Here is a 27,991-nt window from a genome sequence, read left to right as displayed (position 1 = left end):
AATATCATTGAGAGTTATTTGATTGCAGACAATGTAACTCTTTTCAGTCAATAAATTTCACATCTTTGGCATAAAAAAAAATCACTAAAAGTCTTTAGATTTTCAGAGAATTTCCGGAAGTCACTCAAACTAAAAATCTTTAGAAATCCATTAAAATCTCGTTTGACTACCCCTGTAAGTTTTTCAATAATTTGTAGAAAATTTCAGATCTCTTTCAGTACCAGATGATGTTGGAACAAAATTACAGAAAAATGAATAAAAATGAAAGATATGTAAATGTCACTTTCCATCACCAGATGACATGTTATTTCAGTCGTCAAAAATTAATCTAACATTCAATACGCGTTTAAGAAACCAAAACAAAACAAAACAACACATTAAACATGATTTCATTGGGCTATGCTCTTAGCTTCAAGAACAACAACAAAAAGACAATGTCTAAGAGTTGTCTTTGAAACAAACTCGGAAAACTTGTTGCGCTTCATCACTTCCTCTACACCTCCATCTTGGCACATAGCAGGAATGATTGAGGAAATAAAAAATGATTTCAACAGATCCCGCAAGCTGCTATTCAACACAACTAAAGAGAAGGAAATCAAGCATTTGACAGATTGGCCAATCATGCGGCAGATGAAAGTCAAACAGGAAGCTCGTCAACCAAAATCTGGGATCAGACAATCCCATCTTTTATTAGCCAATTTTTTTTTCATGATTCCGTGAATACCACGTACCCAAGACAAATTGTAAACTAATTTCTTTTAATAAAATGCATGCTTCAAAAAAAAAAAAAAATGATTTCATTATTGCCAACAATCACAGCCGTTAAGATCATCTTCTTCTTCTTCCATTTATGTTTTTTATTTCGGAATTTTATAAAGAAAAGGGGAACAAATGTGCAGAAGCCGGCACACGGTGTATCAGCAAAATATACAATTTGATGATATACCCAGAAATTTCCGGAAAGAAAACTTTAATCCAGCAGAATAATATGAGAGCTTTTGAGTTGCATACTGCGGCTGTGAAGTTTTCAGATTTGTTCTTAAAACCTTTACCATTCCTTTACTTCCACTATCATGGCTACTGCTACTACTGCAACTTCATCATCAGTTTTCTTCAGTTCACATACAAAAACACGATTTCAATCAAAACCCATTAGTTCAATTAGCTTTCCATCTTCAAATTTCTTGCAGAAGAATACAAATCTCAAATTACAGAGAGTGGAGTTGCTTCCATCAAGATTGGAGTTCAGGAAACAGTTAAAGGTATGGAATTTGAACATGGGTTTGAGTTAAATTGTTGAATAAAAATGACTTGATTTTTGATTTTGGTGTGGTTAGATCAAGGTGAGTGCTAACAAAGAGAGTTTCTCATCGAATGAGGAGATCCAGTCTTTGGTTTCTAATGAAGAAGCTGCTGTAGTGAATCAAGATGAAGTTTTCTCTAGGACTTCTGTGATTCTACCGTAAGTTAATCAACCAATTTCTTCAATTTTGTTACATTTTGAGGTTTGAATCACTCTAGTTGAGCTGCTGAGGACTATTAGGTTGGAGTTGGTGTGGAGTGTACTCTTGGTCCTGTCACCAGTGTGACTAGGGCATTGCCTCCCTAGTCCTTGGAGGGTGAGGTTTTGAGTTTGGTTAAGAAAATGGGGATTAGAATTAGAAATTTGTTGGTAATTCAAATCAGGATCCTGGTTGGGACATTGGAAAGATTTGCGTAATGCAAATGAGAGCAATTTGTTAGTCCGTTTGATTTTAGTTTGAATTGTGCCTTAGAACAATAGTGTTATACACAGAACTGCAAAATGTTTTTCAACTTCTGTTTTGTGATGCCAATTGTGTAGAGGATTCACTACAGCTTCCTATAAACTTGGAGTTTTGCTTTTACTTATTTGCATCATGCAATCTTACCTGGATTCTGAGAGGAGACTAAGTTTTATCTTCAGAGGAATAACCCGCTAATGTTTGCAGGTTCTTATTTCCAGCTCTTGGTGGTTTACTTTTTGGGTATGATATTGGTGCCATTTCAGGAGCTGCTGTCTCTTTGCAGGTATGCTGTTTTCCATTTTCCCCGTACGCTTTTGTATTTTAGTGGACAGCAGTCACAGCACTTTCTTTATACTGTTGGTATGGACCTTATGAATTTGCACTTGACAGACACTATACACTGTGTAATGTGTGTTATTGTTTTGATATTTGACCACTTGCGCAGTCACCAAAGCTTAGTGGGACAACATGGTTCAATCTATCTTCCATACAGCTTGGACTTGTGGTAAGTCTTATAATTGATTTCTGTTACTGTCTTCTAGTTAACATGCTTAGTTCTGTTATAATCTTCTAGTTTACATGAATTATCCCTTAACCGTAGTTTGGTTGAGACTGTCTTCTGTTTGGTGTGTAGGTGAGTGGTTCTCTTTACGGAGCTTTTATCAGTTCCATCCTCATCCACCCCATTGCACATTTTCTAGGTAATTCACCCATGTTTCTGTTCTGTCTGCTGTTAATCTTGAGTGTCCATTGATAAATATATCTTTTGACTCTGGAAATGTATTTTTTTTTTGAAGGAAGGAGACGTGAACTTATTATAGCAGCTATGCTATATATGCTTGGTGGTTTAACCACTGGTTTGGCACCAAGCCTTAGTGTTCTCATATTAGGGAGGTTTCTCTACGGTCTTGGAATAGGTTTGGTGAGATTATCAACTGTCCCCCTCTCTGCTAAACTATTTTGTTCACTATATTACTTGTTAGTGTTGATATTATTTGGTTCTAACAGGCCATGCATGGGGCTCCTCAATATATTGCTGAGACTTGCCCCTCTCAGATTCGTGGAAAACTTGTATTCATGAAGGAACTCATTATAGTTTTCGGGATACTGGTAACACTCTGTAATTTGTATAAGTAAATCAAATGAACTGGATAGACATCGGTCTGATGTATTTTCATTCATTTGATTAAATGACATAAGCTACATTTTTCTTTTCTTCCATCCAGTTAGGTTATCTTGCTAGAAATATTGATGCCGTTGGAGGGTGGCGTTATATGTTTGGGTTCAGTGCTCCTGTAGCACTCTTAATGGGATTAGGCATGTGGAGTTTGCCAGCATCTCCACGCTGGTTGCTTCTCAGAGCAGTTCAGGGTAAAGCATCTTTACAGGAAAACAAGGAGAGAGCCATCACAGGACTAAGCAGATTGAGAGGTCGGCCTTCCGGTGATAAAGTATGTGAGAAACAAGTAGAAGAAATTCTTGTCTCATTGAAAGAGGCCCATGCTGATCAAGAGTCTGAAGGCAGTTTTTGGAAGGTGTTTCGAGAGCTGAGTATACAGGCAGTCACAGTTTGCGTAGGTCTAGTCCTTTTTCTGCAGGTATCTCTTATTCTGATTTCTTATGTGCATAGGTTCTCTTGTTACTAAACTAAACTGAACTAGTGTATATACTTTTCGTGTCTTTCTTTCTCCTGACTGAATTATTCTTTTGTAATCATGGCAGATAACAGGGCACCCAAGTTTGTTGCACTACACAGGTTCCATTCCTCAGGTACATTGGCTTCATGGTCCATAGCTTCAAAAGAATTTTCTTAATATAAAGACAACGTTATTTAGCCTTTTCTGCGAAATTGTATTGTAGACTGCAGGATTCGCTGCTGCATCAGTTGCTGCCCGAGTTGCTGTTGTAATTGGTCTGCTTAAGGTTGCATTCAGCTTTTCATAATCCAAACTTACTAATTTCGATGATTTTCATGCCAATAATAATTTTTAGTTGGAATTTTGTAGTTTCTAATATTTCTTGGGAGGAGACCATTACTGATTGAAGGTGTTAGTGGCATTGTATGTATCCCTCATCAAGTCATCATTCAAATCTTTTCTCGTTCTGTTTCCACTTTATGCCTTGTAATTCTTAGACCCTTGTCTGCTGCAGACCACGGTTTCATTGGTGTTTCTTTCAGCTTATTACAAAATTCTCCAGGGGCATCCCCTTGTAGCTGTAGGTGCTCTGCTTCTCTACATTGGCTGCTACAAGGTATGTACCATGTGTACTATGTTGATTTCATTATGATATGCCGGCCTATCCTAGTTCTTCTAAAATAGAGAAATTACCCTGCATATCATGCTTTCAGAGTAGGACCAATTGTAGCCCATAATTTGTTAACCACACGAACTTTATTTTCTTTACAGATATCTTTTGCACCAATTAGTTGGCTAATGGTATCCGAGACCTTACCCATTCGTATCAGAGAGCGTGGGATTAGTCAATATGGTCTTTCTGTTCTAAAAACTTTTGGTGCAAATGTTCTTGTATATTTTGCTCCTTCCTCGTTGAAGGTATGGATGCGATTTTATTGTAATCTTCCTCTTCATATATTATAGATGGATTTAGAAAACTATTTGTTGCGTAACTAATTAACCTATATTTTTGCTGAGTTCTCCAGGAACAAATTGCTTCACAACTAGTGAACATCCTACTATTTGTTGGAATTGCTTTAGCATCTGTTCTATTCGTGGTCTTCATCGTTCCAGAGTCGAAAGGTTGAGCTTGGAGGAGATCTTGAAGTGACAGATTAAATGCCTTACTGAGCAAAGCACATATTTTAGCTGCAGTTGCTTTGTGTCATCTCATTTGTAAAGAGAAATTCACTCGCGGCGTGGGAAGTTCATATGTATGTGAATTGAATTCTGACTGTTGCAGTTTTTGTAATTGCATATAAATAAACCACAATCTTGAGTTTTTTTTTTTTTTTTGGATACTCATGATTTCAAACCCAACTCATTGGTGTCATTGCGAAATGACTTTACCACTGTATTATTAATATAATTTTACAGCAAAAATCAGTAGTGCAAGGAAAAAAACATCCTCAAAGGAAAGGAGGCTTAAAAAATAGTGAAGCAATATACTCTCTCCGTCCCAAATTAGATGAGCTAGTTGCATGTTACACATTTTTTAAGACAAGGAAGAAGGGGAGTATATTTAAGTACTTTTTTACAATTATACCCTTATGGATAATAACTAATAAAAAAACTTAGAAATGATTTATCTCCTAAAGTATACCGCGGTTTTTCGTAAACTTTATACTTTTGAAAAGCATTTTAAAACGCCTAAGCAACGAATATAAACATGACTATCAAATTATACATATTTCTTATATTAATAATAATCAATTAAAATGGTAGTTTTAGAAATACCCCCTTGATTAACGAAATAGCTCATTTGGGACAAAATTTAAAACCAACTAGCTCATCTAATTTGGGACGGAGGATATCTTGTTTGTTTACTCCTGACTCATCTGGATTCCAGTCATATAGTTCTCTGAAATCACCTGACTCATCTGGATCTGACTCAATATTTTTGTTTTCGAGTCTGACCTGTCTCATCTAACTAAAAAAATATGTGAATTAGTGATTTGGTCCCATAAATCAGGGATATTTCCATACCTGACTCAAACGAGTCCGAATCAGGAGTCAGATCTGATTGTAGAAAATAAATAATCTAATATCTGACTCACTGGTTGACTGAGATCCAAATGGCCAGTGAGATGCAAACAAACACAGTGCAAGCTCAAATTGATTACGCGTTAATGAAATAAAACAACACGTTAAACGGTAATACTATTCACATCTCTCTTTATCACTCTTCACCACTCGGGCTTACGTGTCATCTCCAGCGTATACCAGTTGACAAGAGAAAGAAAAAAGAGTCAGTCCGTTCACGTGTCTCCTTTTTTTTTCTCTTATTTGTAAGTCACAATGGAAAAGCAACAATTTAGTTTCAAGCCCTTTTCCTATTTGATTAACAGACGAACAATCACGATTAATTGAGAAAGAAAGCTCAAATCTAATCATTATTGAATCAAAATAATCATGGAAGATGACACAACACATAGAATTTTTGTTTGAATTGAAAAATCAATTATTAGATCTAAAAGTATTCGTCTCCAATCTTAAAATCAAAGAACATGGGCTTTGTAAATGAATGTCTAGAAAACATATGTTGAGTTTTAATTTGATCTGATGATAAAAATAGTGCCGGTGTGAATGGATTTGTTAATGTTGATAACTAGAGAAACTATGGAAGAAAAGTAAACTCACAATTCATTGAAGAAACCGTCGTACAATAAGTGATGTCTTTGTACAGACAGAGTTCACGTGAGACAGCTAAGAATTAACAGACAGTTATAGTTATAGTTATCTTTAACAAAAAACACCTGACTTTATATTAACTGGTGTTAGTAGTGTTATTAGCCCCCTCAAGTTCAGCTGGGCAGACTTATGAACGCTCAACTTGTCTCTGAGAAAGTCGATAAACCCTTTGTGAAAATATCTGCAACTTGGGAACTGGTAGAGATGTAGTAAAGCTTCAGAGTCTTTGAATTGACAAATTCTCGGATGAAGTGAAAATCAACAGCAATATGCTTCATTCTTCTGTGATTGACTGGGTTGGTGGCCAATGTAATAGAACCCATGTTGTCAGCACCAATTGTAGGAGTGATTGGCAGAAAAATGTGTAAATCCTTTAGAAGTTGACAAACCCATACAACTTCAGCTGCAGTTTGTGTCAAAGACCTGTATTCTGCCTCTATGGAAGATCTGGAGACAGTTCCTTGTTTCTTAGAGCTCCAAGTTATTGGATTAGTACCAAAAAATATGCAAAAAACCACTGGTACTGCGCCTGTGATTTGGGTTACCATCCCCGTCAGCATCTGAATAAGCATTAAGAGCAACAAGTCCTTTCTTTAGAACAATCCCATGGTCTATAGTAAATTTCAAGCACCCCAGTATCCTTTTGGCAGCTATGAAGTGAATGTCAGTAGAGGATTGCATGTGTTGGAAAACCCGATTGACAGAATAAGCAATTGCAGGCCTTGTCCAAGTAATGTACTGAAGAGCACCAACTAATGATCTATACTCAGTTGGATCTGAGAGAGGAATGCCATCATGTTTACTCATTTTCACATCAGCAACAACTGGAGTAGAGAAAGGTTTTGTTCCTAGCATGTTGGTCTTCTGAAGTAAGTCAAGAATGTATTCTGTTTGTGAAAGAAAAATTCCAGTATCATTGCTCTTCACTTCTAGACCAAGAAAGTAATGAACTTCTCCCATATCCTTTATAGGGAAATATTGTTGAATGTCTGAGATAACACTATTGTAGAAAAGAAGAAGATGAACCTGTCAATAGAATATCATCCACATAAACCAGTAAAATGGTTATCTGAGTACAAACTCTGTGAACAAACAATGATTTATCTGCATAAGACATTTGAAAACCCAGAGACAGAACAACTTCAACAAGCTTTTCATACCAAGCTCTTGGATCTTTCTTCAACCCATAGATGGACTTGTTGAGTTTGCAGACATAGTCAGGGTGATCTGGATCCACAAAGCCTGGTGGATGAACCATATAAACCTCATCTTTCAAATCTCCACGAAGAAAGGCATTGCTTACATCAAGCTGCTTTACTTTCCAATCAAACTGAACATCAAGAGAAAGAACTAATCTTATAGTTGTTGGTTTGGTTAATGGGCTAAACGTCTCTGAATAATCAACACCCTCCTGTTGATGAAAGCCTTTGGATACTAACCTTGCTTTGAACTTATCCAGAGAACCATATGCATTCCGTTTAACCTTAAAAACCCACTTACAACCAACTGGATTTTGAGAAGGGTGTGGAGGAACCTTGGTCCAAGTGCCAGCCAGAACATGAGCATTGTATTCATCATGGAGAGCTACTCTCCATTTAGGATGTTTGTTGGCCTGCGTAAAGCATGTAGGAGGGGTAGAAGAATTCACATGTGAAATATAAACCTGTGGAAGAACATATTTTGTGGAAAGTTAAGCTTTTTGGTTTGTAAACATTATTCTTTTCCCTAGTGAGCATGTTATGAGTGTTGGATGAAGGAGTCACTGAAAGTAAGGGAACAATATCAGAAGAAGAATGATGAACAGATGTTGTAGAACTATCAGTAGGAGTAGTGATAGATTCCTTACTGGAAGAATGAGCACCATAAGTGGTGTCAGTAGAAGAAGGAACTGGAAAAACAGAATCTGTTGTAGAAATGGATGTAAAAGAAGGTAAGGTGGAGTGATTATCAACAACAGTAGGCTGTAAAAGAACATGATCAATAGTAGCAGGAGTAGAATTTGAAACAGACAATTTGTATTGAAGGGCAGGAAACACAGATTCATTAAAAGAAACATGTCTTGATATGTAAAACCTTCCAGTGATGGGATCAAGACATCTGTAACCTTTATGGGAATTAGAATACCCAATGAAAATGCACATTTTTCTTGTAGGTTCAAGCTTAGTTGAAGTGTAAGGTCTTAGCCATGGAAACACAGGCACAACCAAAGACTCTAAGAAAATGATAATCTGGTTTGCAATGCAAAAACTTTTCAAAAGGAGAAACAAAACAGAGAGAAGCAACATGCAATCTGTTGATAAGAAAATTTGCAGTTTGAAAAGCCTCTACCCAGAATTCATGAGACATATTAAATTGAATTAGAAGAGTCCTACCAAGTTCAACCAAATGTCTATGTGTAGATTCAGCTATCCCATTCTGTTCAGGGGTATGTGGGCAAGTGAATTGGTGAGATATACCCAATAAAGTGTTAAGCTCATTGTGTATAAACTCAACTCCTCCATCAGTCCTTATGCATTTGATAGACAAGTTAAAGAAATTTTCAACCATAAGTTTGAAAGTATTGAAAATGAGTTTGAAATCAAACTTTTTATTCATGGGATAAATCCAACAATATTTTGTACAATCATCAATGATGTTAAAATAATATGTATATCCACTAATAGATTGAACTGGACTAGGACCCCAGAGGTCCATATGAAGTAAATGCAAGGGAGTACTAGAGTGAGATGTTGAAACATAAAATGGTTGTTTATGGGATCTACCTACATTACACTCAGTACAAAAGAGATTTTTGGTAGATAATGAATAACCAACAGAATGACAAATTCTTTGTAATGATTGAAAAGAGGGGTGTCCAAGTGTTTGATAGAGTTGAATGGAGTTGATGGTTCTGCAGGACAAAGCATGATGAGCTGGAGAGGAAGAAAAATGAATGGGATAGAGTCCATGTCTAGCTGGCCCTTGGAAAATTGTCCTCCTGAGTTGAGTTCCTTCACAGTGAAATCATCAGAGGTAAATGTGATACTACAGTTGTTATCATTTGTAAACTTGTGCACAGACACTAAATTTTGAGCAGAATTGGGCACATGTAATATATTTGGCAAACAAACTTTATTTCCATGTAAAAATCCAGAGGAACGAACAATTCCATTAATTTGCATACCTTGAATATTAGCAGTGCTAATGTGATCTCCACCAGAGTAAGAGCCAATATTGTCCAAACCAAAAGTAGTAGATGATATATGATGAGTAGCACCAGAGTCTACAAACCATGGATTTTCTCCACAAATGTTAGCTGCAGCAAGCATAACATGAAGGTTCTGTGGAGGTTGTCTTCCTTGATAGGAAAAATTGAGCCTTTGATTACACTCATAAGTTGTGTGCCCATACTTGTTGCAAATCTGGCATATAGGTCTATCAGGATTGAAAGATTGAGGTCTAGGTACTGATGTGAATGAAGGTGCAAGTGGATTGAACTGAGGTTTGGATGAAGTGAATGAATTTGTTGAAGTACTAGCTTTGTAGTTGGGATTGAAAGGTTTCTTACCTTTGTAATTAGAACTATGACCAGTAATAGGGTTAAAATGTGCAGGAAGAGACTTATGAGCATTGCTGTGATTAGTAGCATAAAAAGCTGTTATAGGTGCTAAAATGCTTTGATTGCCAGATATAACCACTTCCTCACTTATCAACAAATTGTGTAACTCAATGCTTGAAACTGGAGGATTAAGAATTCTTATAGATGTGCAAAAAGAAGAATATGTAGAGTTCAAACCTCCTAAGATGATAACAACGAGCTCTTCATCTGATAGTTTAGATCCAGCATCTAACTCATTAGAGGTTTTCTTGACATCATCCAAGAATACAGATACAGATTTTGAACCTTGTTTAAAACCTTGAAGTTGAGTCCTCAATTGTATGGTATGAGTTGTTGAGGTTCTTGCAAATCTTGAATCAATATTCTCCCATAGTTCATGAGATGAGACAACACCAGAAAAATAAGGTATAACAACTTCAAAAATTGTTGATTGGATTGATAGAATTATGGTCTGATCCTTGTCACACCAATTAGCATATTGTGGATTTTCAACTTGATTAGCTCCTCGACCAGTGAATTGAGCAAGACATACATTAGTACTATTAAGAAAAGAAAGAATATGAAAATTTCGAATTACCGGCATTAATGATGCTTTCCAGGTGATGAAATTATCATCTCTGAGCTTTAATTGAATCAAATTGGCGAGTTGATATATTAGAATTGATGTAATATCAGAATTATTTGACATTGTTGACGATTCTGAATTTGTAAAGAGTATGAATCATGAAAAGGATGATACCAGAGAAGAAGAATCTAATGATGAACTGAAATAAATATCAAGAATAAACATCAAGGTGACGATCAAAGTAAGAAATTTTTAATTGATTTAGCGGAAACGAGAAGGATCAAGAAAGAAAACCTAATGTTTTCTCTCTGATACCATAGAGAAACTATGGAAGAAGAGTAAACTCAGAATTCATTGAAGAAACCGAAATACAATAAGTGATGTCTTTATACAGACAGAGTTCATGTGAGACAACTAAGAATTAACGGACAGTTACAGTTATCTTTAACAGAAAACACCTGACTTTATATTAACTAGTGTTAGTAGTATTATTAATAACTACTATCAGTAGTGAGAAGGTTAGAAATATAATCAATTAATGATGACTTTTGCTGTAATGACATTGTAGGTTGTATAGAATTACCACCATCGCCATTAACACCACCATCGACATAAAATAATTTTTTGAAAACAATCATATTATGCTTCATCACCACCAGTTCCTAATGCCTGCCTACTTCAAAAAAAAGTAAAAAAAAAAAAAAATCACTGAAAATTGGTTCTCTCACTGTCACATTATACAATGGAAAGATTTGACAAGAACATAAGAAGTTCTTATAACATGAACCATTTGATAAAGAAGATAACGGAGGAGAACAAATTACAAAGGAGTTTGAAGTTTTCTCCATAGAAAAAAGGGAAGTTTTTCATATAGGAATTCGTGAACTGACTTTCTTCTTTTTTTTGGTTTTTGTGTTAAAGTTTCCGTCACGCTGGAAATGACACGTAAGCCCGAGTGGTGAATAAAGTGGTAAAGATAGAGGGAATAGCATTGCCACACATTAAACACGATTTCATTATTTAAACTTCCTCGTGCTGTACCTAATCACTTTTTCGGACACACCACCAAAGAAGACGCAAAAACAATCTCAGCTCTTATATCATCTTCTTTTTAAGGACCCTAAAGCTTGTCAACGCTATTAGACCAGTCAAGAGACGACTAAGCCGCTAATGACTCGGTTAATTAGAGACGAACGTTAATTATTAGAAATTAATCTAACAACAATCTAGATGCGAAATTAGTATCACTAGATACATCTTGAAAACTTATGCGCAATGTACTACTCAAACGTGTCAATCGGATATTAGACGAAGAAGTTTTTATCAGGTTAGTGTGAAGGAAAAATAGTAAACTTTGCTTCAGACCGACCTGGCTGCCCTTATCCAAGACAGTGGTGCCTCAGTAATCTCGTCGGTCTTATCCCTAGTTGATAGGATAACCTCTCATTTCTTCTTCATTCTTCTTCATTCTTCTTCTGTTCTTATTTTCTCTTTCTTCTCCGGCGATTCAGAGGATAAAACCCCTTATGAGTTTTTCCTTAGGAATTAGTAGAAATGATAGATCGAGAAAGGGGTTTCTGAGATTGTAGACTCGATTAGGTTAAGTGTTCTTGTAGCTGGGATTGTTTGAGCTTCTGAAGATGATGATAGAGTTCTTACTGAAAACCGAGGTTAGAGTTCTATGTTTTGAGATAAAGAAATCAAGAGCAGTTGATGACTCAGATGATAACCCTGGTGATCTTGATGCTGGTATTAAGTCGAGTTCTGTTTTCAACTCAGAGAATTGAGGAAAAGGTAATTAGGGTTTTTAATTTGATTTCCTTTTTGCTTATGCGAAATTGAGTTCAATTTAGTGAATTGTTTCATGGGTATGTGATTGATTATAGTTTAGGTGGTTGTACGAGATTTGATTTGGGATTCTTTAGGAGATCGAGTTTCATAGAGAAATTAGGGTTCATGTGTTTGAGTGATAGATGAAGAAGATTTTGGAATCATAAATTAGTAAAGAATTCAGAGAGGTGTTGTCGTTGTGATTCATATTGTTGGTTAAGAACATGATGGAACTGCTGATGAAATTAAGGTTCTTGATCTTATTTGAAGAAGACGAATTGGCAGTGATAGTGGTTAATTCGATTGATGATAGAAATTGGGTATAAGAGAATTTGAGATTCTTATGTGAGTTTCAGGTGATTATGGTGGTTTGGTAATTGTGTTGGTGGCTAAAGTTTGGATTAAGTAGTTTATGTAGTATCGTAGTTGAGTGTGTTAATTGTGGGTTGCAGCTGCACTTCAATGTTGCAAGTGGAAGTGCAGATCATGTAAGGTAGTTTGGATGGTAATGAAGGTGAAAGTTAAATCCCTGATAGTTGTGTTGCAGATTAGTGATTGTAGTAGATAGGGATGGTGGTGTTACGTGTGGTGTTATATGATACAAGGAAGAGTCCTGAGGTATATGCAGTTAAGTTGAAATAAAACAAGAATGGATATGGAGCTACAGAGTTGAGTTGTGTAGTTACATATGGTGGTAATTGAAGTGTTTCAAGACTTAGGTGATGATGTTGATGTTATAGGGAATGTGTTTGAGTAAGATGTCATGGCCTTGCAGACCTGGGGGTGATGATGCTATAATCTGGTGGTGATTTCTGAGAAAGATGGAGCTAGTGACATGAATGGGTTACTTTGGGTTGATTGAAGATATTGAAATAAGAATTGTCTTGATACTGAAATGATTGGATTTTGATTCAAGCCCGGGAAATAGGTTAATAGAGATTCTATGTTTGCACTTGTGTTGTGATGCATTAGGATGTGTCTTGTGTGTTGCTCTGTTCTGCTCTTTGTTAGCTGAGTTAGTTGTTTAACTAGGATCTTGTACTGTATGACTCAGTTGGTCTAACTGAGTCGACTCACCTGATTCATCCTATATGACTGAGTCGAACCATTTGACCCGATTCGTATTTGAATCTGACCTGACCGAGTTAACCCTTTTATTTGACCAGTTGAGCATTGACCCTGGACTTTCACTTGACGTGGACTGTTAATTGACCCCATTGACCGTTAGGGACTGTCTGTGGACTCAGATGGACCAGGCCTTAGATAAATGGACTTGTTTAGCGGGCTTGGGCTTAGGAATAGTTTTCCGATATATTGGACCATATGGTCTGAGTTAATCTTTAGTTCCTTCTACAAGGTTGTAGTCTTGTAGATACTTCTTAGACTTATCAAATGGACTATAGATTCTACCTAATGGAATTAGTAAACCTTTGTTATGCTAAAGATTGATAATGAAAGGTATAGAAGCATAAATGGGCTTAGAACAATTAGATAGTTCACTTAACGTATAACTAGACAATTGTATGAAATTATATTATGAGCCTTGTGTGAGCCTTTTGGATAATTCTTAGAGTGCTTGTGTGATTAACAGTTACTCTTTATTAACAACGATCGATTCAAAGGATGAACCAGTAGATTATGGATCTCGAGGTAGGCGATGGCTTGTCATCAATCCAAGTGGGAACTCTGTAACCTTCTTGTAATCATTGATCATTATTTTAAATGAGAGCATGATGTGCCATTACTTCTTATGAGCATATTTGAGTGTAAATGATTGGGTATGTTGTATAATATACATTGTGTGGATTCTCCAAATCTTATATCTATTTTTTATGTGTATTATATCCCAGATGAGGCAATATCGTTATATAGGGGAATATTACCTTTTACAATTTCTTGTGAGAATCCATTCGTTTGCATATTATGCTTGATTGCAAAACCTTCGGAACTTATGATGGTATATTCTTGAATCATGGTGTGGATGGGCACATCGTGTGAATGGGATATTATTGGAGTCTGGAGTTATTATGCTTTCGCTTTCTCCAATGAGTTTGGCGAGGTCTGAGTGACATATTTTAGTTGTTCTTGCTTCACTTTTGTGGATTCGTCCGGTGGTGGTCGTTCACGGATATTGTCACTATGGACGCAATATCTGAGGAAGTGGAACTAGAATAACATTCTTTCATGAATGATATATAATACGATGCTTGCTATTTGTTGTGTGAATAATTTGATGTGTGTTTGAGTGAAATCCCCGCGAGGAGTGACTGTGGTCTCCCCACAACTCCTTGCTAAGTCATATAGCCCAGATGAGGCAGTACATAGCACGGAAAGTGCGTATAATAGCTATCTAGCGCGTAAAGCGAAATAGTATTACTTTTTTATTTTATAACCTAATTTAGGTCGTTAATGACCCAGATGAGGAAATAGTATATCGAGGTATTTGGGGAAATTACTCTTACACATGTTATGCATGATGATATGTTTAAATTACTACTTCTTTAGAACTGTGAAGCATATTAGTGATTACTTGAGAGTTACATGTTTTCGTTGAGCCCCCTTTTTGGGATGATGTGCTCATTCGTTCCCACTTCAGTTTCAACATTCAGAAGAAAAGGCGCACGTGAAGATATTCGTTTATGTAGCGTAAAGTTTCAGCGAATTGAAGATGTTTATTTATATTTTATATATGTATATTTTCTCTGTAAACAACACATGGTTATATTTGTATCACATGAGAGATCTTCATTTATTCTGTATCAGAGTGTGTGGTTTTGCTTTTGGGCTTAGTTTATGTAGTCTGGATTCTTGAGATCGTTAGTCTAGATTTTACGCTTCAATTAGTTTGTAATCATATTATCTAAGCATGTTTAGTAATTGGGGCGTCACATTCTTCTTCTTCCTCCCCATTTCTCCTCTTTCTTTTCTTCTTTTTAATGGAGAACAAGAATATACTAATCAAAAGTAAATCACATGTGCAGAATGGGGATAATCCCCGTTCAGGGTCTGTTAAGTATATTTATACTGATCTAATTTGTTTCGGTGAGAAATTTCATCAACATCACCATGACCATGGCTACTACTGCTGCAACTTCATCAATGACAGTTAGAAAAAATGAACAGAAACATCGTTTTCCCAAACATAAACCATTGTTGGAAGAGATGTATATTCGCATTGAAAAGATGCATATTGGAGATGAAGAGTCATCTTCAACAGATGTTAAACTCTCTATAAATTGAGTCCTTGTTTTCCACTCGAAACACATAAAAAAACTCTTTCTGTTTTCTCTCTAACAAGCATCATCAGAATCAAAACCTGTGTGTTCTTGGTTGGGTCAAGGTTGTACAAGCTTTGAATCTAACATTGTTGCAGGGCTCCGAGTATTCCGAGGGCAATACTTATTGATCTATTTGTACTCGCCAATTCAATTGGGAAGGGTCGAATAATTGTCGAAAAGAATTTATTATTAGAGCCATGAACCCAGAGACAACATTCTTTTCTACACCCTGTTTTAGTGTCAATTTTCCAACATATCTTACTAATGGCGGCTTCAAGCACCACTCCTCAAAAATCAAGTTTGATAGCTCAGTCAAGTTGGAACTCAAACTTTGTCATTTTGACAGATAAGATAGAAATTTTTTGTGTGAAAAATTTAGTGTAATTTTTGTGTTTGAATATCACATTTTTATAGCAGTGGAGAAAAAGCCGTTGGTGATTTGCTAGCGGTGTAGTCTGTACCGTTCGGTCGAGACTCGATCGCTTAACATTTTTACTATAATAGCGCCGCCAGTTTGCCAGGCCAGCTAGCATGGCAAATGGATGGGATAGCCACCCGTACAAACCGGCCTAAGCTCAAATTGATTACGCGTTTTCATTATTTAAACTGCCTCGTGCTGTACCTAATCGCTTTTTCGGACACACAACTAAAGAAGACGCAAAAACAATGTCAGCCCATAAATCATCTTCTTCTTCTTCCTCCCCTTTTCTTCTCTGATTATTTTTTTTCTTCTTTTTGATGGAGAACAAGAATAAACTAATCAAAAGTAAATCACATGTGCAGAATGGGGATAATCCCCGTTCTGGGTCTGCTAAGTACATTTATACTGATCTGATTGTTTTCACTGAGAAATTTCATCAGCATCACCATGGCTACTACTGCTGCAACTTCATCATCAATTATCTTCAATCCAGATAAAAAAACACCATCTCAATCAAAATGTTCAAAACCCATAAGTTTAATTAGCTTCTCATCTTCTAATTTCTTCAAGAAGAATAAAAATCTAAATTTCCAGAGAATCCCAATCCCTTTGAGCCCATCAAGATTGGAGCTCAGGAAACAATTAAAGGTATGAAATTTAAACATGGGTTGTGGTTAGATTGTTGAATAAAATGACTTAATTTTGATGTTGTGTGATTAGGTGGGTGCTAAAAGAGAGAGTTTATCATCAGATAAGGAGATCCAATCTTTAGTTTCTGATGGAGGAGCTGCTGTAGTTCATCAAGATGAAGTAATTTCAAAGAATTGTGAGATTCTACCGTAAGTTAAATCGACCTATTTCTTCAATTTTGTTCATAAATTGAGGTTTGAAGTTCAAACTCATTGAAGTGGGCGTGTGAGGGTGTGTGCCTTGGTCTTGTAACCTGTGTGAATCTGTGGCATTTCCTCCCAAATCCTTGGAGGTTGAGGTTTTGGGTTTCGGGTTTCGTTAAGAAAATGGGGATTAGAATTAAAAATCTGTAGGTAATTCAATTCTGATTGTTATTGGGTTGCAATCAATCAGGATCCTGGTTAGAACCTGGGAAGGTTTTGCATAAGGTAAATGAGAGTCTGTTTGATTTTAGTTTGAATTGTGCCTTAGAACGATGGCATAATGCAAAAGCCTTCAGCAATCAGCACTCAGAACTGCAAATTCCTTTTTGCAAATGTATTTTATAAGCATTTAGGATAGCTTCCTGTAGATTTGAAGGAGGCTAAGTTTTATCTTCAGTAGAATGACTCGCTAAAGTTTGCAGGTTCTTATTTCCAGCTCTTGGTGGTTTACTTTTTGGGTATGATATTGGTGCCACTTCAGGAGCTGCTATCTCTTTGCAGGTATACTGTTTTTCCTTTTGCTCGTCTGCTCTTGCATTTTGGTCTACAACACTTTGTTTATATTGTTGATAACGGACCGCTTGAATTTGCACATGAGAAACACTATACATTGTGTGACGTGTCTTATAATTTTGATATTTGACCACTTACGCAGTCACCAAAGCTTAGTGGGACAACATGGTTCAATCTATCTTCCACACAACTTGATCTTGTGGTAACTCTTGTAACTGATTTACTGTTATCATCTTCAAGTTAACACGAATTATCTCTCAACTGTAGTTTGGTTAAGATTGTCTTCTGTTTATTGTGCAAAGGTAAGGGGTCCTTTCTATGCAGCTCTTATCAGTTCCGTCCTCGTCTACCCCATTGCAGATTTTATAGGTAATTCACCTATGTTTTTGTTTTTACTGCTACTAATCTTGGGTATTCCTGAAAAAGTATATCTTTTTACTGAGAAATTGCATTTCGTTTAAGGAAGGAGACGTGAACTTATTATAGCAGCTGTGCTATATATGCTTGGTGGGTTAACCACTGGCTTGGCACCAAGCCTTAATGTTCTCTTATTAGGGAGGCTACTCTATGGTCTTGGAATAGGTTTGGTAAGCTTATCTGATTCTACTTTCCTCTTTCTGTTAATCTATTTTCCTCACCATACTTAGAAAGTGTTGATATTGTTTGGTTCTAACAGGCCATGCATGGAGCTCCGCTGTATATTGCTGAGACTTGCCCCTCTCAGAGATGTGGAACTCTTATGCTTATGAAGGAACTCATGATAGTTCTTGGGATACTGGTAATGTTCTGTAATTTGTATAGCTAAGTCCAATGAACTGGATAGGCATCTGGTTTGAAGTTTTCGTTGACATAAGTTACTTCTTTTTTTCTTCCATTCAGATGGGTATTGCTGGAGTCTTTGTATTTGATTGCGTTGGAGGGTGGCGTTATATGTTTGGGTTCAGTGCTCCTGTAGCACTGTTAATGGGATTAGGTATGTGGAGTTTGCCAGCATCTCCACGCTGGTTGCTTCTCAGAGCAGTTCAGGGTAAAGCATCTTTACAGGAGTACAAGGAGAGAGCCATCGCAGGACTAAGCAGATTGAGAGGTCGTCCTGCTGGTGATGAAGTATCTGAGAAACAAGTAGAAGAAACTTTGGTCTCGTTGAAAGAGGCCTATGCCAGTCAAGAGTTCGAAGGCAGTTTCTGGGAGGTGGTTCAAGGGCTGAGTTTAAAGTCATTGACAATTGGCGGAGGCGTAGCCCTTTTTCTGCAGGTATCGTTTATTCTCATGTCATATGTGCATAGCTTCTGTTGTTGCTAAACTGATCTGGATGCTTTTCTTTTCGTTGTTGTTTCTCCTATCTGAATTATGCAACCATGACAGGTAACAGAGCACCCAGGTGTTTTGCACTACGCAGGTTCCGTTCTTAAGGTACGGTGCCTTCATAGCTTCAAAAGAACTTCCATAATGTTAAAGAACGTTATTTAGCCTTTTTAGACGAAATTGTATTGTATAGACTTCTGGATTTGCTGCTGCATCAGTTGCTGCTGGAGTTTTAGCTGTAATTGGTCTGTTTAAGGTATGCTTTTATTGTCGTTTTTCTTATTACGATTAGTTTTGATTCTGTTGAACGATGAACACACCAATTTCGGTGATTATCATGCCAATAATAATATTTTTTTGGACATTTTGTAGGCTCTAATGACAGGGGTAGTCGTCCTAAAAGTTGACAATCTTTTTGTATGTGTCCTTCATCAATCGTCATTCAACTCTCTGATTATTCTTTCTTTTTCCACTTTATGCCTTGTAATTTTAGACTTGTGAAGTTATGAGAACTTTCCCGTGTCAACCCTATTCTGCTGCAGATGGTTTCACTGTTGTTTCTTTCGACTTTTATCAAAATTGACAGGGGATATCCTGCTGTAGCCGTAGGTGCTCTGCTTCTTTACGTTGGCTGCTACCAGGTTTGTACTGTTTTTACTACATTGATGTGCTAGCTTATTCTAGTTCTTTTGCGTAGGAAAACTACCCTGTATATCAAAATTTCGGAGTACCAATTGTAGCCCAATTATATATATGCTAATCGCACAAACTATAATTTCTCTACAGATATCTTTTGTACCAATTAGTTGGCTAATGATTTCCGAGATCTTCCACATTCGTACAAGAGAGCGTGGGATTAGTCTTGCTGCTCTAAAAAATTTTGGTGCAAATGCTCTTTTTATTTTTGTTCCTTCCTCATTCAAGGTATGGATATGATTTTATTGAAATCCTTGTCTTGTTATATTCAGCCAGTACCCCGACCATTAACCTTACTTGAAAAACTATTTGTTGCTGAACTAATTAACCTTATATGCTTGCCAAATTCTCCAGAATCAACTCATGACGGGGATGTTGAACTACCTACTGTTTGCCATAATTTCTTTAGTATTTATTCTATCAGTAGTCTTCATCGTTCCAGAGACAAAAGGTTGAGTTTGGAGGAGATAGAATCGGAGATATCAAAGTGAAAGATTAAAAGCCTTACTGAGCAAAGCACAGATTTTACCCGCAGTTGCTTTCTGTCAACTCATTTGTAGATAGAAATTCACGCTCGGCCATTTGGCCAGACGTGCATAGTTCATTTGTATGTAAACTAAATTCTTACTGTTGAATTTGTTGTTATTCTCTATTTATAAATAAAAATAGTGTTTACATTTCGTTGTAATTCTCAATCCAGACATACATCTCCATTTTTTTTTGTTCATTTGGCTCGAATTAAACTAGTAAGGTCAGGAAACTAGTATATGGGGCAAAACCCCTGTGCAGGGAAGTTACAAAGCAAGATCAGCAGCGCCAGGAAAAGCCGATGTGCAGGTACCAAATGATCAACCATTTTCGAGTTACTTTATCCACATATAGTATGTGTGCATGGTATTCAAAATGGATAATTACTGCATCTATTATTAGAAAAGTTCCATAAAAGATGCAAGAGCTTGGTGATTGGTTTAAAAAGTTTTAAATTTTTGTGGAATTATTGAAAACCTCCAAAATTTTCCATCTCTTTCGATATTTTTTTCATTTCCAGTGGAAAAGAGATGAGGGGGTGAGCATTAATAACCTCAAGTCTGCCCCCCAGAAGCCTCTATTTTGTATTAACGTTATCTATAACTAACTCTTACACCATCGATCGACACGTGGCGCGTAACTAATCTCGAGTGTGTGGCCGTTAGGAATTTTATGATCAATAAGCTAATCCATCCATAGACATTTTTGAAACTCAGATGCCCACAGTTGCTCCTCTTTATATCTCATTCACTTCACACTCCACTCCTCACCTTATCTTTCTTGAACTTTGCAAACTCTCCAGCTATCTTTTACAGAACAAGTAATCACTCTTTTCGAGATTGATTGCAGAAGTCTGATCAGAAATGGCTGCTGCTTTCTCAACCGTTGGAGCAGTTAACAGAGCACCTGTAAGTAGAGTTTCCTTGGTATTATCACCTTCATTTACAATTCCTATGTTACAATAGTTTTCACAGTTCTCCATTAATTTTCTTGTTTTAAGGTGTAGTTCATTGTTCTCTTATGTGTTCAGTTTAGTTTTCATTTGTGATCTTTCTCGAATTTGGGTTAGTTTAGGATATATACTTGTCGAATGGGTCTAAATTTTGTGGTTCAAATGGAACTGTTGGATTGATACAGTTGAGCTTGCCAAGCTCTGGCCAAAGCTCCGCCTTCTTGGGCAGCAGCTTGAAAAAGGTGAATTCTTCTGTTGCACCAAAACCATCATCAAGAAGCTTCAAAGTTGTTGCTGCACAAGAGGTTGATCCAAAAAAGAATGAGGACAAATGGGCCGGTCTTTATTACGACCAGTCTGATGATCAACAAGACATCACCAGAGGAAAGGGAATGGTTGACTCCCTTTTCCAAGCTCCTATGGATACCGGAACCCACAATGCTATCATGAGTTCTTACGAATACGCCAGCAAAGGACAAAGAACGTAAGCATTCTCAAAAATTGATCCTGAAATTTCTTTTATTTTGATTGCATATGTTTAATGGAAGCAATTCTTGTTATATGTTTTTCGATTGTTCAGCTACGACTTCGACAACACCATGAGTGGGTTCTACATTGCTCCAGCTTTCATGGACAAGCTTGTTGTTCACATTACCAAGAACTTCATGACCTTGCCCAACATCAAGGTACATATATTAGTCGTACTAAATCATTTTTCTGAAGAATATATGTATACGATTCGTGATTATTAATACTAGTAATCGTTACAGGTTCCTCTTATTTTGGGAGTCTGGGGAGGAAAGGGTCAAGGAAAATCATTCCAGTGTGAGCTTGTCATGGCCAAGATGGGAATCAAGTGAGTTTGCCATACTCCCTCTATGAATTCCGTTTCATATGATATTTGAGCCATGATTGACGTTACTCGGTTTTATGGCAGCCCAATCATGATGAGTGCTGGAGAGCTTGAGAGTGGAAACGCAGGAGAGCCCGCAAAATTGATCAGGCAACGGTACCGTGAGGCAGCTGACATTATCAAGAAGGGAAAAATGTGTTGTTTATTCATCAACGATCTTGATGCAGGAGCTGGACGTATGGGTGGAACCACTCAATACACAGTTAACAACCAGATGGTTAACGCTACCCTCATGAACATTGCTGATAACCCAACAAATGTTCAGCTCCCTGGTATGTACAACAAGGAGGAGAATCCTCGTGTACCAATCATCTGTACCGGTAACGATTTCTCCACTTTGTACGCTCCTCTTATCCGTGATGGACGTATGGAGAAGTTCTACTGGGCACCTACTCGTGATGACCGTATTGGTGTCTGCAAGGGTATCTTCAAGACTGACAACATTTCTGACGAAGCTATCATCAAGATTGTCGATACCTTCCCAGGGCAGTCTATCGGTGAGCTCCTAGTTTATCAAATGATAACATTGCAGTATGTTTAAATAAACATCGCGAAAAATAGTTAACTGAATGTTTTTCTTCGCAGATTTCTTCGGTGCTCTCAGGGCTAGAGTATACGATGATGAAGTGAGGAAGTGGATTAGTGGTATTGGAGTTGACGGAATTGGAAAGAAGCTTGTGAACTCAAAGGATGGACCTCCAACATTCGAGCAACCAAAGATGACAGCAGAGAAACTCTTGGAATACGGTTTCATGCTTGTCCAAGAACAAGAGAATGTCAAGAGAGTCCAATTGGCTGACCAGTACCTGAACGAGGCAGCTTTGGGAGATGCAAACTCAGATGCCATGAAGACCGGAAATTTCTATGGTTAGCTTCCTTCCTATCCTAGAGGCCCCTGGTGATGGGAGGTTTGAATTCTATCAACTTCCCACCAAATAAATATTTATGCAATGAAGACGATCGATTAGGTTTCTACCGGTTTGTTTACGGGGTTCTTTTATTTGTGTCAATGCAGGCAAAGCAGCTCAACAAGTTGATCTTCCTGTTCCAGAAGGTTGCACTGACCAATCTGCGAAAAATTTCGACCCAACTGCTAGAAGTGACGACGGTACCTGCGTGTATGAAGTCTAGATATGTGTTGTAGTTTTTCAAGAGTTTTTGGCAATCTTTCAATTTAAGAAGAGAAACTTAAAGCTTTCAATGTATGGCTAAATTTAGGAGGACTCCTTGATTGTTATTGTTATTATTATTGTTGTTATTATCAATATATTATCATCAAATCTGTACTTGTCTTGTGTTTGTTTCTTTTTATGCGCATTCATCAGAAAACTCTTTGTTTTATGATGCGATTTTGGAAGATCAAAAATCCTCGGGCAATATGCGAGTAATATATTTCTTACTGCTTGGGAGCACACTGCTAGAGAAACCTCTCCTTGCCAACTGAAACATTTCATGCCTAGTTGAGGCCCAAGTTAAGGCAGCAACTTTGCAGTCTTGCTGTTTGGTGGTTATGCCGTTGCCAAGGGCTGCATTGTTTACCAGAAGGGAGAGACTAGGAGGGTATTTGGATACACCTCAAAAGTAAGTTAGAAGTTAGGAGGGGGGCCAAATTTCAGAATGACATTTACAAATAATTCTTTTCTCTTTTTGCTTCCGACTTCAGAAAACTACTTATATTTCTGGAGAAACATAAACAATTTTTCTTCCAGCCAAACAGGCTATAAAAAATTTGTTCAACATCTCTAGTTCCTTGGCTTCTGGCTCACAACATTAAATGGCATTGAAGTTCCAGCAAAATTGGATCATATCTTGTTGGCGCTTCATACCTTCTAACGCGCATGGTTTAAATCTGGCATGTTTCTTCATAATGTTGAAACAATTTTCGTGTTGTAATCTAGTTTTGTGAGTTCTTTTCCACTCTTATCGGCAACTTCATTCTTGCAATTTGGGAAGAATAATTTAGTTTGACGTGTAGGAAAACTAAAAAAATACCAAAGTGAAATACAATTTTTTTCTTACCACATCTTGTTCACCTTCGCCGCTGCATTTGCGTCGGTGTATTTGAATGATCAAAGCGATGAGACAATCCTCAATGGCAGGCCCAATCTTTTTTTTTGGGGGATTTTAATAAAGTGCCACACTTCCAATTTGCAGTTTAAGAAAATGTCACCGTTTTTTTCAGAGTTTATTTAATGCCACACGTTTGACCTTTTCCATCCAAAAAAACTGTTGCCATCAGTTAGTGCATAGGTGGCATTTATCCAGCTTAGTAAAAGACATATACACCCTCAAATCTGTCACCAACTCACCAAACCCATTCCTTATTTTGGCAGTTCCCTTCTTTTCTTACGCTTCTTGTAGCCTTCACTATCAGTTCATAGCTCAATCTTCTCAGCTTACAGCTCTATCTCCGCTTAAACATCTCAACTCCATTTACTCCAGCCATCACCATGTAATCTGGCATACTCAGCTTCACCAGGACCACGGCCAGCTTAACCTCCTTTCTTCATTTCCAGCAATCTCTGCCTGCGAACACATCAGAACTACCACCAAACTGCAGCGGAAACAATACCAGCTGCACCATTTCATCTCATAAACATACATCTCCTCATACCATTTCCAGTGCCAATTCAATTTCATTACCAGCACATCTGTTACTCATCTCGCTTGCAATCTCGCCATGTCCAGTTCAACAGCATCATACCCATCCATAATCCATCACCGATTCCTCCTTGTTCTTGGGTTCACTGCACCTGCAACATCCACCAGTAAAACTTTAAGAAAGAATTTTGACAAATCCTATATGTAGGTTTCACAAAACTGATTTTGATACCATCTCATCACTGTTCTTGCTTCATCACAAAATTCTAACCAATTCTCGATCTGATTCAAACCCACAATCATCACAGCATCCATCAGATCAATATCTTGATCTCTATCGGCAAATCAAACCCAATGTTCAATTTATTCTCAATTATCCACGACTGTAGCTCAGTTCAATTTCATCATTGTACCCTATCAATTCTTCTTCATCTTCCATTTCTAGAGATCGACAACAACATCAACTCCAAATGTTCATCTGAATCACCAAGAACACCTCCAATTTTAAAAAAAATCCTTAATTTGAACCTTCACAATCTCAACAGATCTAATTCTCAGACCCATCTTCATTTTTTACTCGATTTCATCTCTCAATTTCTCTGTTTTTTTCTCGACCTAGTTCTCGGCAATAGTAGCAGCAGCTGCTTCTTTTCTCCTCTCTCAGATTCTTTGTTCTGCTTTCTCCTAATTAGCGATTCACAAGTCTTTAAGGATTGTGAAGGGTAAATAGGGAATGATAACATATTTTCTTGACTTGTTCAACGCATATAGACCGGTTTGGTAGGCCCTGGCGGAATATTTAACGGTTGTGGCATTTAATTAACTCTGAAAAAAACGGTGGCATTTTCTTGAATCGGGATTTGCAAGTGTGGCAGTTTGTTAAAATTCCCCTTTTTTTGAGGGGTCAAATAGAAACAACTTTCACAATTTTACATATTTGACCCCGCAAAGAGTAAAAATACCTAAAATATGATCAAATTTGGCTCCAAACATACGAAGATTTCCAAAAAGCCAACCAATTTTACACTAAGATTGGAAAACAAGAGGGGAATTTCTCATATCGCTCGCTCCGAAGAATAAGCGAAATGAGAAGAGGCAAAATGTAGGAGTAAAATATCGCATACGTTAGTAATCAAGCGAAGTGAAGAATACAATCTAAGCGAAGAGAATCGTACACAGCAAAGTTGGGATGACGCACCAGATGATGTCAGCAAAGTCACGAGTAAAGTGTAAAGAACTGTGTGAACAGGTACGCTATGCGAAGATGAGCGATTGTATATGAGCGAATGTGTCGCATAGTGATCCGAAAATAGTGGGTTTCTTAGCTGTCATCCACCATGTAAAATCCTATATAAAGGAGAGAGGTCATTACTTGTAGGAGAGATTCTAGAGTGAGTCTTGATCAAGAAATAGAGAGAGAGAAAGTAAATCTAGAGAAAATAGATCACTGTAATAGTTAGATCAATCCTTATAATTCTACCTGTAGTTCATATAATAAGAAGATGATTACCTAAATTCTCATTTAGTGATAGTGGAATGTAATTGTCAGATTTATGACAACTACACCCATCGGCAATTATTACTCGTGGGGACTTTCAAAATAAGAGATCAAGTGAATCTTATATTCAGTGGGATTATTACTCATGATAAAACCAGGATATATTCATGTTTCCGATACAAGGTTACTGAAAGGATCCTTATCTCAAGTGAATCTTATATTCAGTGGGATTGATTAGGTGTGTTTAAAGTAAAATGCTAGTTAGTAATACAAATATAGGAAAAGAATTTCCCTCTGTAATTTGGCATTTCACTGACGGCTTAAAGACTTTGATTTTCTTCGTAATAATAAGAATTATGTATTACTTGTAATCGACCTAATACAGTGGCCGAAGTTGTTGGCTCTAGTCTGGTTCGAAGAATGAAAAATTAAAACCTTGAAACGGATGATCGTGATAAACACGATATAAAATAGAACTTGTATTAGTACCACCATAAAATGATGATTTTTATTGATTATGGAGACGATGTTTTCTTAACTCGCTGTTTCACCCGTTCGGTAACTCAGTAATTATGGGCTATCACTAATAATAGAAAAGGTCAAATATAAAATCAAAGTCAACCTATACTGACCAAAGTCAGATGAGCTATGGTTAATAAAAGTATGAGTTGTATTTAAGAAAAACCAAAAAAAATAAAATAAATTGTGATTTGATTTCCACTCCCGGTCTCTTTTTCTATTAGTTCTCTTTTTCTATTAGTTCTCCAAATCTCGTCTCCAATGTCCAATCAATGATGGGGAGGATTAACAATCTACCAAAAGAGATCATGCTAGAAATATTAACCAGGTTACGTGCTGAATCTGTCTTGAAATGTAAATTGGTTTGCAAACCATGGAGGCATCTTGTTCGTCTTCGATCATTTTCTCAAATGCACTTGAACCATCTGAATTCTGATTCTGGTAAGTTGAGTTTCATTATTACGAATTATGAATCAGTGCGTCCAAAATTTTATTATTCTGAGTATGAAGAGGATTTTCATGAGACACCACCTATTAGTAGACTAACAAGGATGGAATTAAACCTTCCATTTGATGGGTATTCCTTAACTGGTTCAGATAATGGTTTAATTTGCTTCAATTCATGTCATGGGGATAGTTATGGAACTGCTTATATCTATAATCCAATCACCAGAGAATACATTATCCTTCCAAGATTTAAGGGAAATTACTGATGGATTGGATTTGGTTACGTTTTTTCGACTGGTGAGTACAAGGTTGTTCGGATAAGTCAGTCTGTGGGAGCCTCAAATGTTGTTGGGGTTGTTGAGGTATACACTCTTGGCAGTGGCAAAGGATGGAGAATTGCCGGAACGATGGGCATTGACATGAATGATGTTAGGAAAGGTGTTGGTGTATTTCTAAATGGAGCGCTTCACTGGGTGGATAAAGAGTTTACCATTGTTCTTGCTTTCCATTTGTCCGAAGAAAAGTTTAGTCAACTTACATTGCCACCATCTTGTTTGACACAAGATACCAAACCAAGTTTCCGTGTTAAACTAGGGGTTTTGGGTGATTTTCTAAGTGCTACAGCAGCCATTTTGTTTTACTACGAGTGGCAGGCTCCTGTGTTGTGAGTATCACAACATCCACAGTTACGATCAAAGAACTTCATCAGACAAAATGGATGTGAGTTTCGGCAGGTCTATTTCTCAAGTAATCCGCCACAAAAATACCTTTGTTTCATTAAAAGTATTTTGAGAAAAAGATACAAAAACAATGAAATCCGGTGAGAAAGAAATTTCAAGTGAGGTTACAAAACACGGTTATAATCTGGGAAACCCGCAGAACAAAATAAGAGGTCTCTAGGTAAGTGTAATGATGATAACTATATGTGATGATTGTATTCTTCTGACTTTTCTATTGCTTTATCTGTTGTGCATCTTGTGATTTATTGATAGTATATCATGTATGAATTGCTCTTGTAGCATTTTTAGTGTTTTATCTGTTGTGCATCTTGTGATTTATTTTAGTTAGTCTTCATGGAGAATCCGAGAATGTAATGCTAACTTCAGTGAACTTGTCTCCTTGTACTGTATTGTTGGAAACTGAAAGATTTCCTAGTTTTCGTAGGCTCCTGATTCTTTAAGGAAATCTATTCTGTTCTTAGTTTTCAGCTTATGTTCCTTCGGTGCTGTCATTTCGATATTTAGTCTATGATTTGAGTCGCTGAATTTGTTCGGTTGATGAAAAGTAGTTGCAGCGGCATA

The 27,991-nt window shown here is 37.0% G+C and overlaps 4 protein-coding genes across 6 annotated transcripts; all 4 read left to right on the top strand.

Moving 5' to 3' along the window:
• The first annotated feature begins 883 nt into the window (after positions 1–883).
• On the top strand, positions 884–4,798 carry LOC113307643 (D-xylose-proton symporter-like 3, chloroplastic). The gene is made up of 14 exons (XM_026556091.1): positions 884–1,262; positions 1,338–1,462; positions 1,971–2,049; positions 2,212–2,271; positions 2,401–2,467; positions 2,564–2,688; positions 2,775–2,876; positions 2,993–3,364; positions 3,489–3,536; positions 3,627–3,689; positions 3,773–3,826; positions 3,918–4,019; positions 4,175–4,321; positions 4,429–4,798. Exons 1-14 carry the CDS (start codon positions 1,074–1,076, stop codon positions 4,528–4,530), a joined length of 1,635 nt encoding a protein of 544 aa, XP_026411876.1. The 5' UTR covers positions 884–1,073; the 3' UTR covers positions 4,531–4,798.
• Positions 4,799–16,060: 11,262 nt separating this feature from the next.
• On the top strand, positions 16,061–19,927 carry LOC113314008 (D-xylose-proton symporter-like 3, chloroplastic). Of its 2 annotated transcripts, none has more exons than XR_003342210.1 (14): positions 16,061–16,473; positions 16,546–16,664; positions 17,141–17,219; positions 17,374–17,433; positions 17,534–17,600; positions 17,694–17,818; positions 17,908–18,009; positions 18,111–18,485; positions 18,597–18,644; positions 18,730–18,792; positions 18,909–18,953; positions 19,123–19,177; positions 19,323–19,460; positions 19,587–19,920. XR_003342210.1 is itself a non-coding variant. In XM_026562783.1 (14 exons), exons 1-14 carry the CDS (start codon positions 16,273–16,275, stop codon positions 19,686–19,688), a joined length of 1,623 nt encoding a protein of 540 aa, XP_026418568.1. In that variant the 5' UTR covers positions 16,061–16,272; the 3' UTR covers positions 19,689–19,927. The 2 variants fall into 2 exon arrangements, 1 of the variants encoding a protein (XP_026418568.1); XM_026562783.1 differs by having other exon boundaries at positions 19,079–19,177; positions 19,587–19,927.
• A 696-nt stretch (positions 19,928–20,623) lies between these two features.
• Positions 20,624–22,913, top strand: LOC113314312 (ribulose bisphosphate carboxylase/oxygenase activase 1, chloroplastic-like). 2 transcript variants are annotated; one of them, XM_026563104.1, is made up of 7 exons: positions 20,624–20,668; positions 20,898–21,196; positions 21,293–21,398; positions 21,483–21,568; positions 21,650–22,122; positions 22,211–22,492; positions 22,641–22,913. In XM_026563104.1, the coding sequence occupies exons 1-7, from the start codon at positions 20,624–20,626 to the stop codon at positions 22,754–22,756; spliced, it is 1,407 nt and encodes a 468-aa protein (XP_026418889.1). In that variant the 3' UTR covers positions 22,757–22,913. The 2 variants fall into 2 exon arrangements, with proteins under 2 accessions (XP_026418889.1, XP_026418890.1); XM_026563105.1 differs by having other exon boundaries at positions 22,211–22,533.
• Positions 22,914–26,518: 3,605 nt separating this feature from the next.
• LOC113311244 (putative F-box protein At1g55070) lies at positions 26,519–26,956 on the top strand. The gene has a single exon (XM_026560086.1). It carries the CDS (start codon positions 26,519–26,521, stop codon positions 26,954–26,956), a length of 438 nt encoding a protein of 145 aa, XP_026415871.1.
• The last annotated feature ends 1,035 nt before the right edge of the window (positions 26,957–27,991 follow it).

This window comes from Papaver somniferum, chromosome 9 (assembly GCF_003573695.1).
Source record: "Papaver somniferum cultivar HN1 chromosome 9, ASM357369v1, whole genome shotgun sequence".
Lineage (NCBI taxonomy): Eukaryota > Viridiplantae > Streptophyta > Magnoliopsida > Ranunculales > Papaveraceae > Papaver > Papaver somniferum.
Note: the sequence above shows the minus strand (reverse complement) of the source record. Positions and strands in the feature narration are given on the sequence as shown.

What these genes read in the sequence shown, in the direction of transcription:
- LOC113314008 (XM_026562783.1), top strand. Translation starts at nt 16,273, where the DNA reads ATGGCTACTACTGCTGCAACTTCATCATCAATTATCTTCAATCCAGAT. An exon ending in TGATAGTTCTTGGGATACTG is followed by an intron (nt 18,010 to 18,110) that starts GTAATGTTCTGT and finishes TCTTCCATTCAG; the next exon opens with ATGGGTATTGCTGGAGTCTT. An exon ending in GCGTAGCCCTTTTTCTGCAG is followed by an intron (nt 18,486 to 18,596) that starts GTATCGTTTATT and finishes CAACCATGACAG; the next exon opens with GTAACAGAGCACCCAGGTGT.
- LOC113311244 (XM_026560086.1), top strand. Translation starts at nt 26,519, where the DNA reads ATGGGGAGGATTAACAATCTACCAAAAGAGATCATGCTAGAAATATTA.
- LOC113314312 (XM_026563104.1), top strand. Translation starts at nt 20,624, where the DNA reads ATGGCTGCTGCTTTCTCAACCGTTGGAGCAGTTAACAGAGCACCT. An exon ending in GCCAGCAAAGGACAAAGAAC is followed by an intron (nt 21,197 to 21,292) that starts GTAAGCATTCTC and finishes TCGATTGTTCAG; the next exon opens with CTACGACTTCGACAACACCA. An exon ending in TGACCTTGCCCAACATCAAG is followed by an intron (nt 21,399 to 21,482) that starts GTACATATATTA and finishes TAATCGTTACAG; the next exon opens with GTTCCTCTTATTTTGGGAGT.
- LOC113307643 (XM_026556091.1), top strand. Translation starts at nt 1,074, where the DNA reads ATGGCTACTGCTACTACTGCAACTTCATCATCAGTTTTCTTCAGTTCA. An exon ending in CCCCATTGCACATTTTCTAG is followed by an intron (nt 2,468 to 2,563) that starts GTAATTCACCCA and finishes TTTTTTTTGAAG; the next exon opens with GAAGGAGACGTGAACTTATT. An exon ending in TTGAAGGTGTTAGTGGCATT is followed by an intron (nt 3,827 to 3,917) that starts GTATGTATCCCT and finishes TGTCTGCTGCAG; the next exon opens with ACCACGGTTTCATTGGTGTT.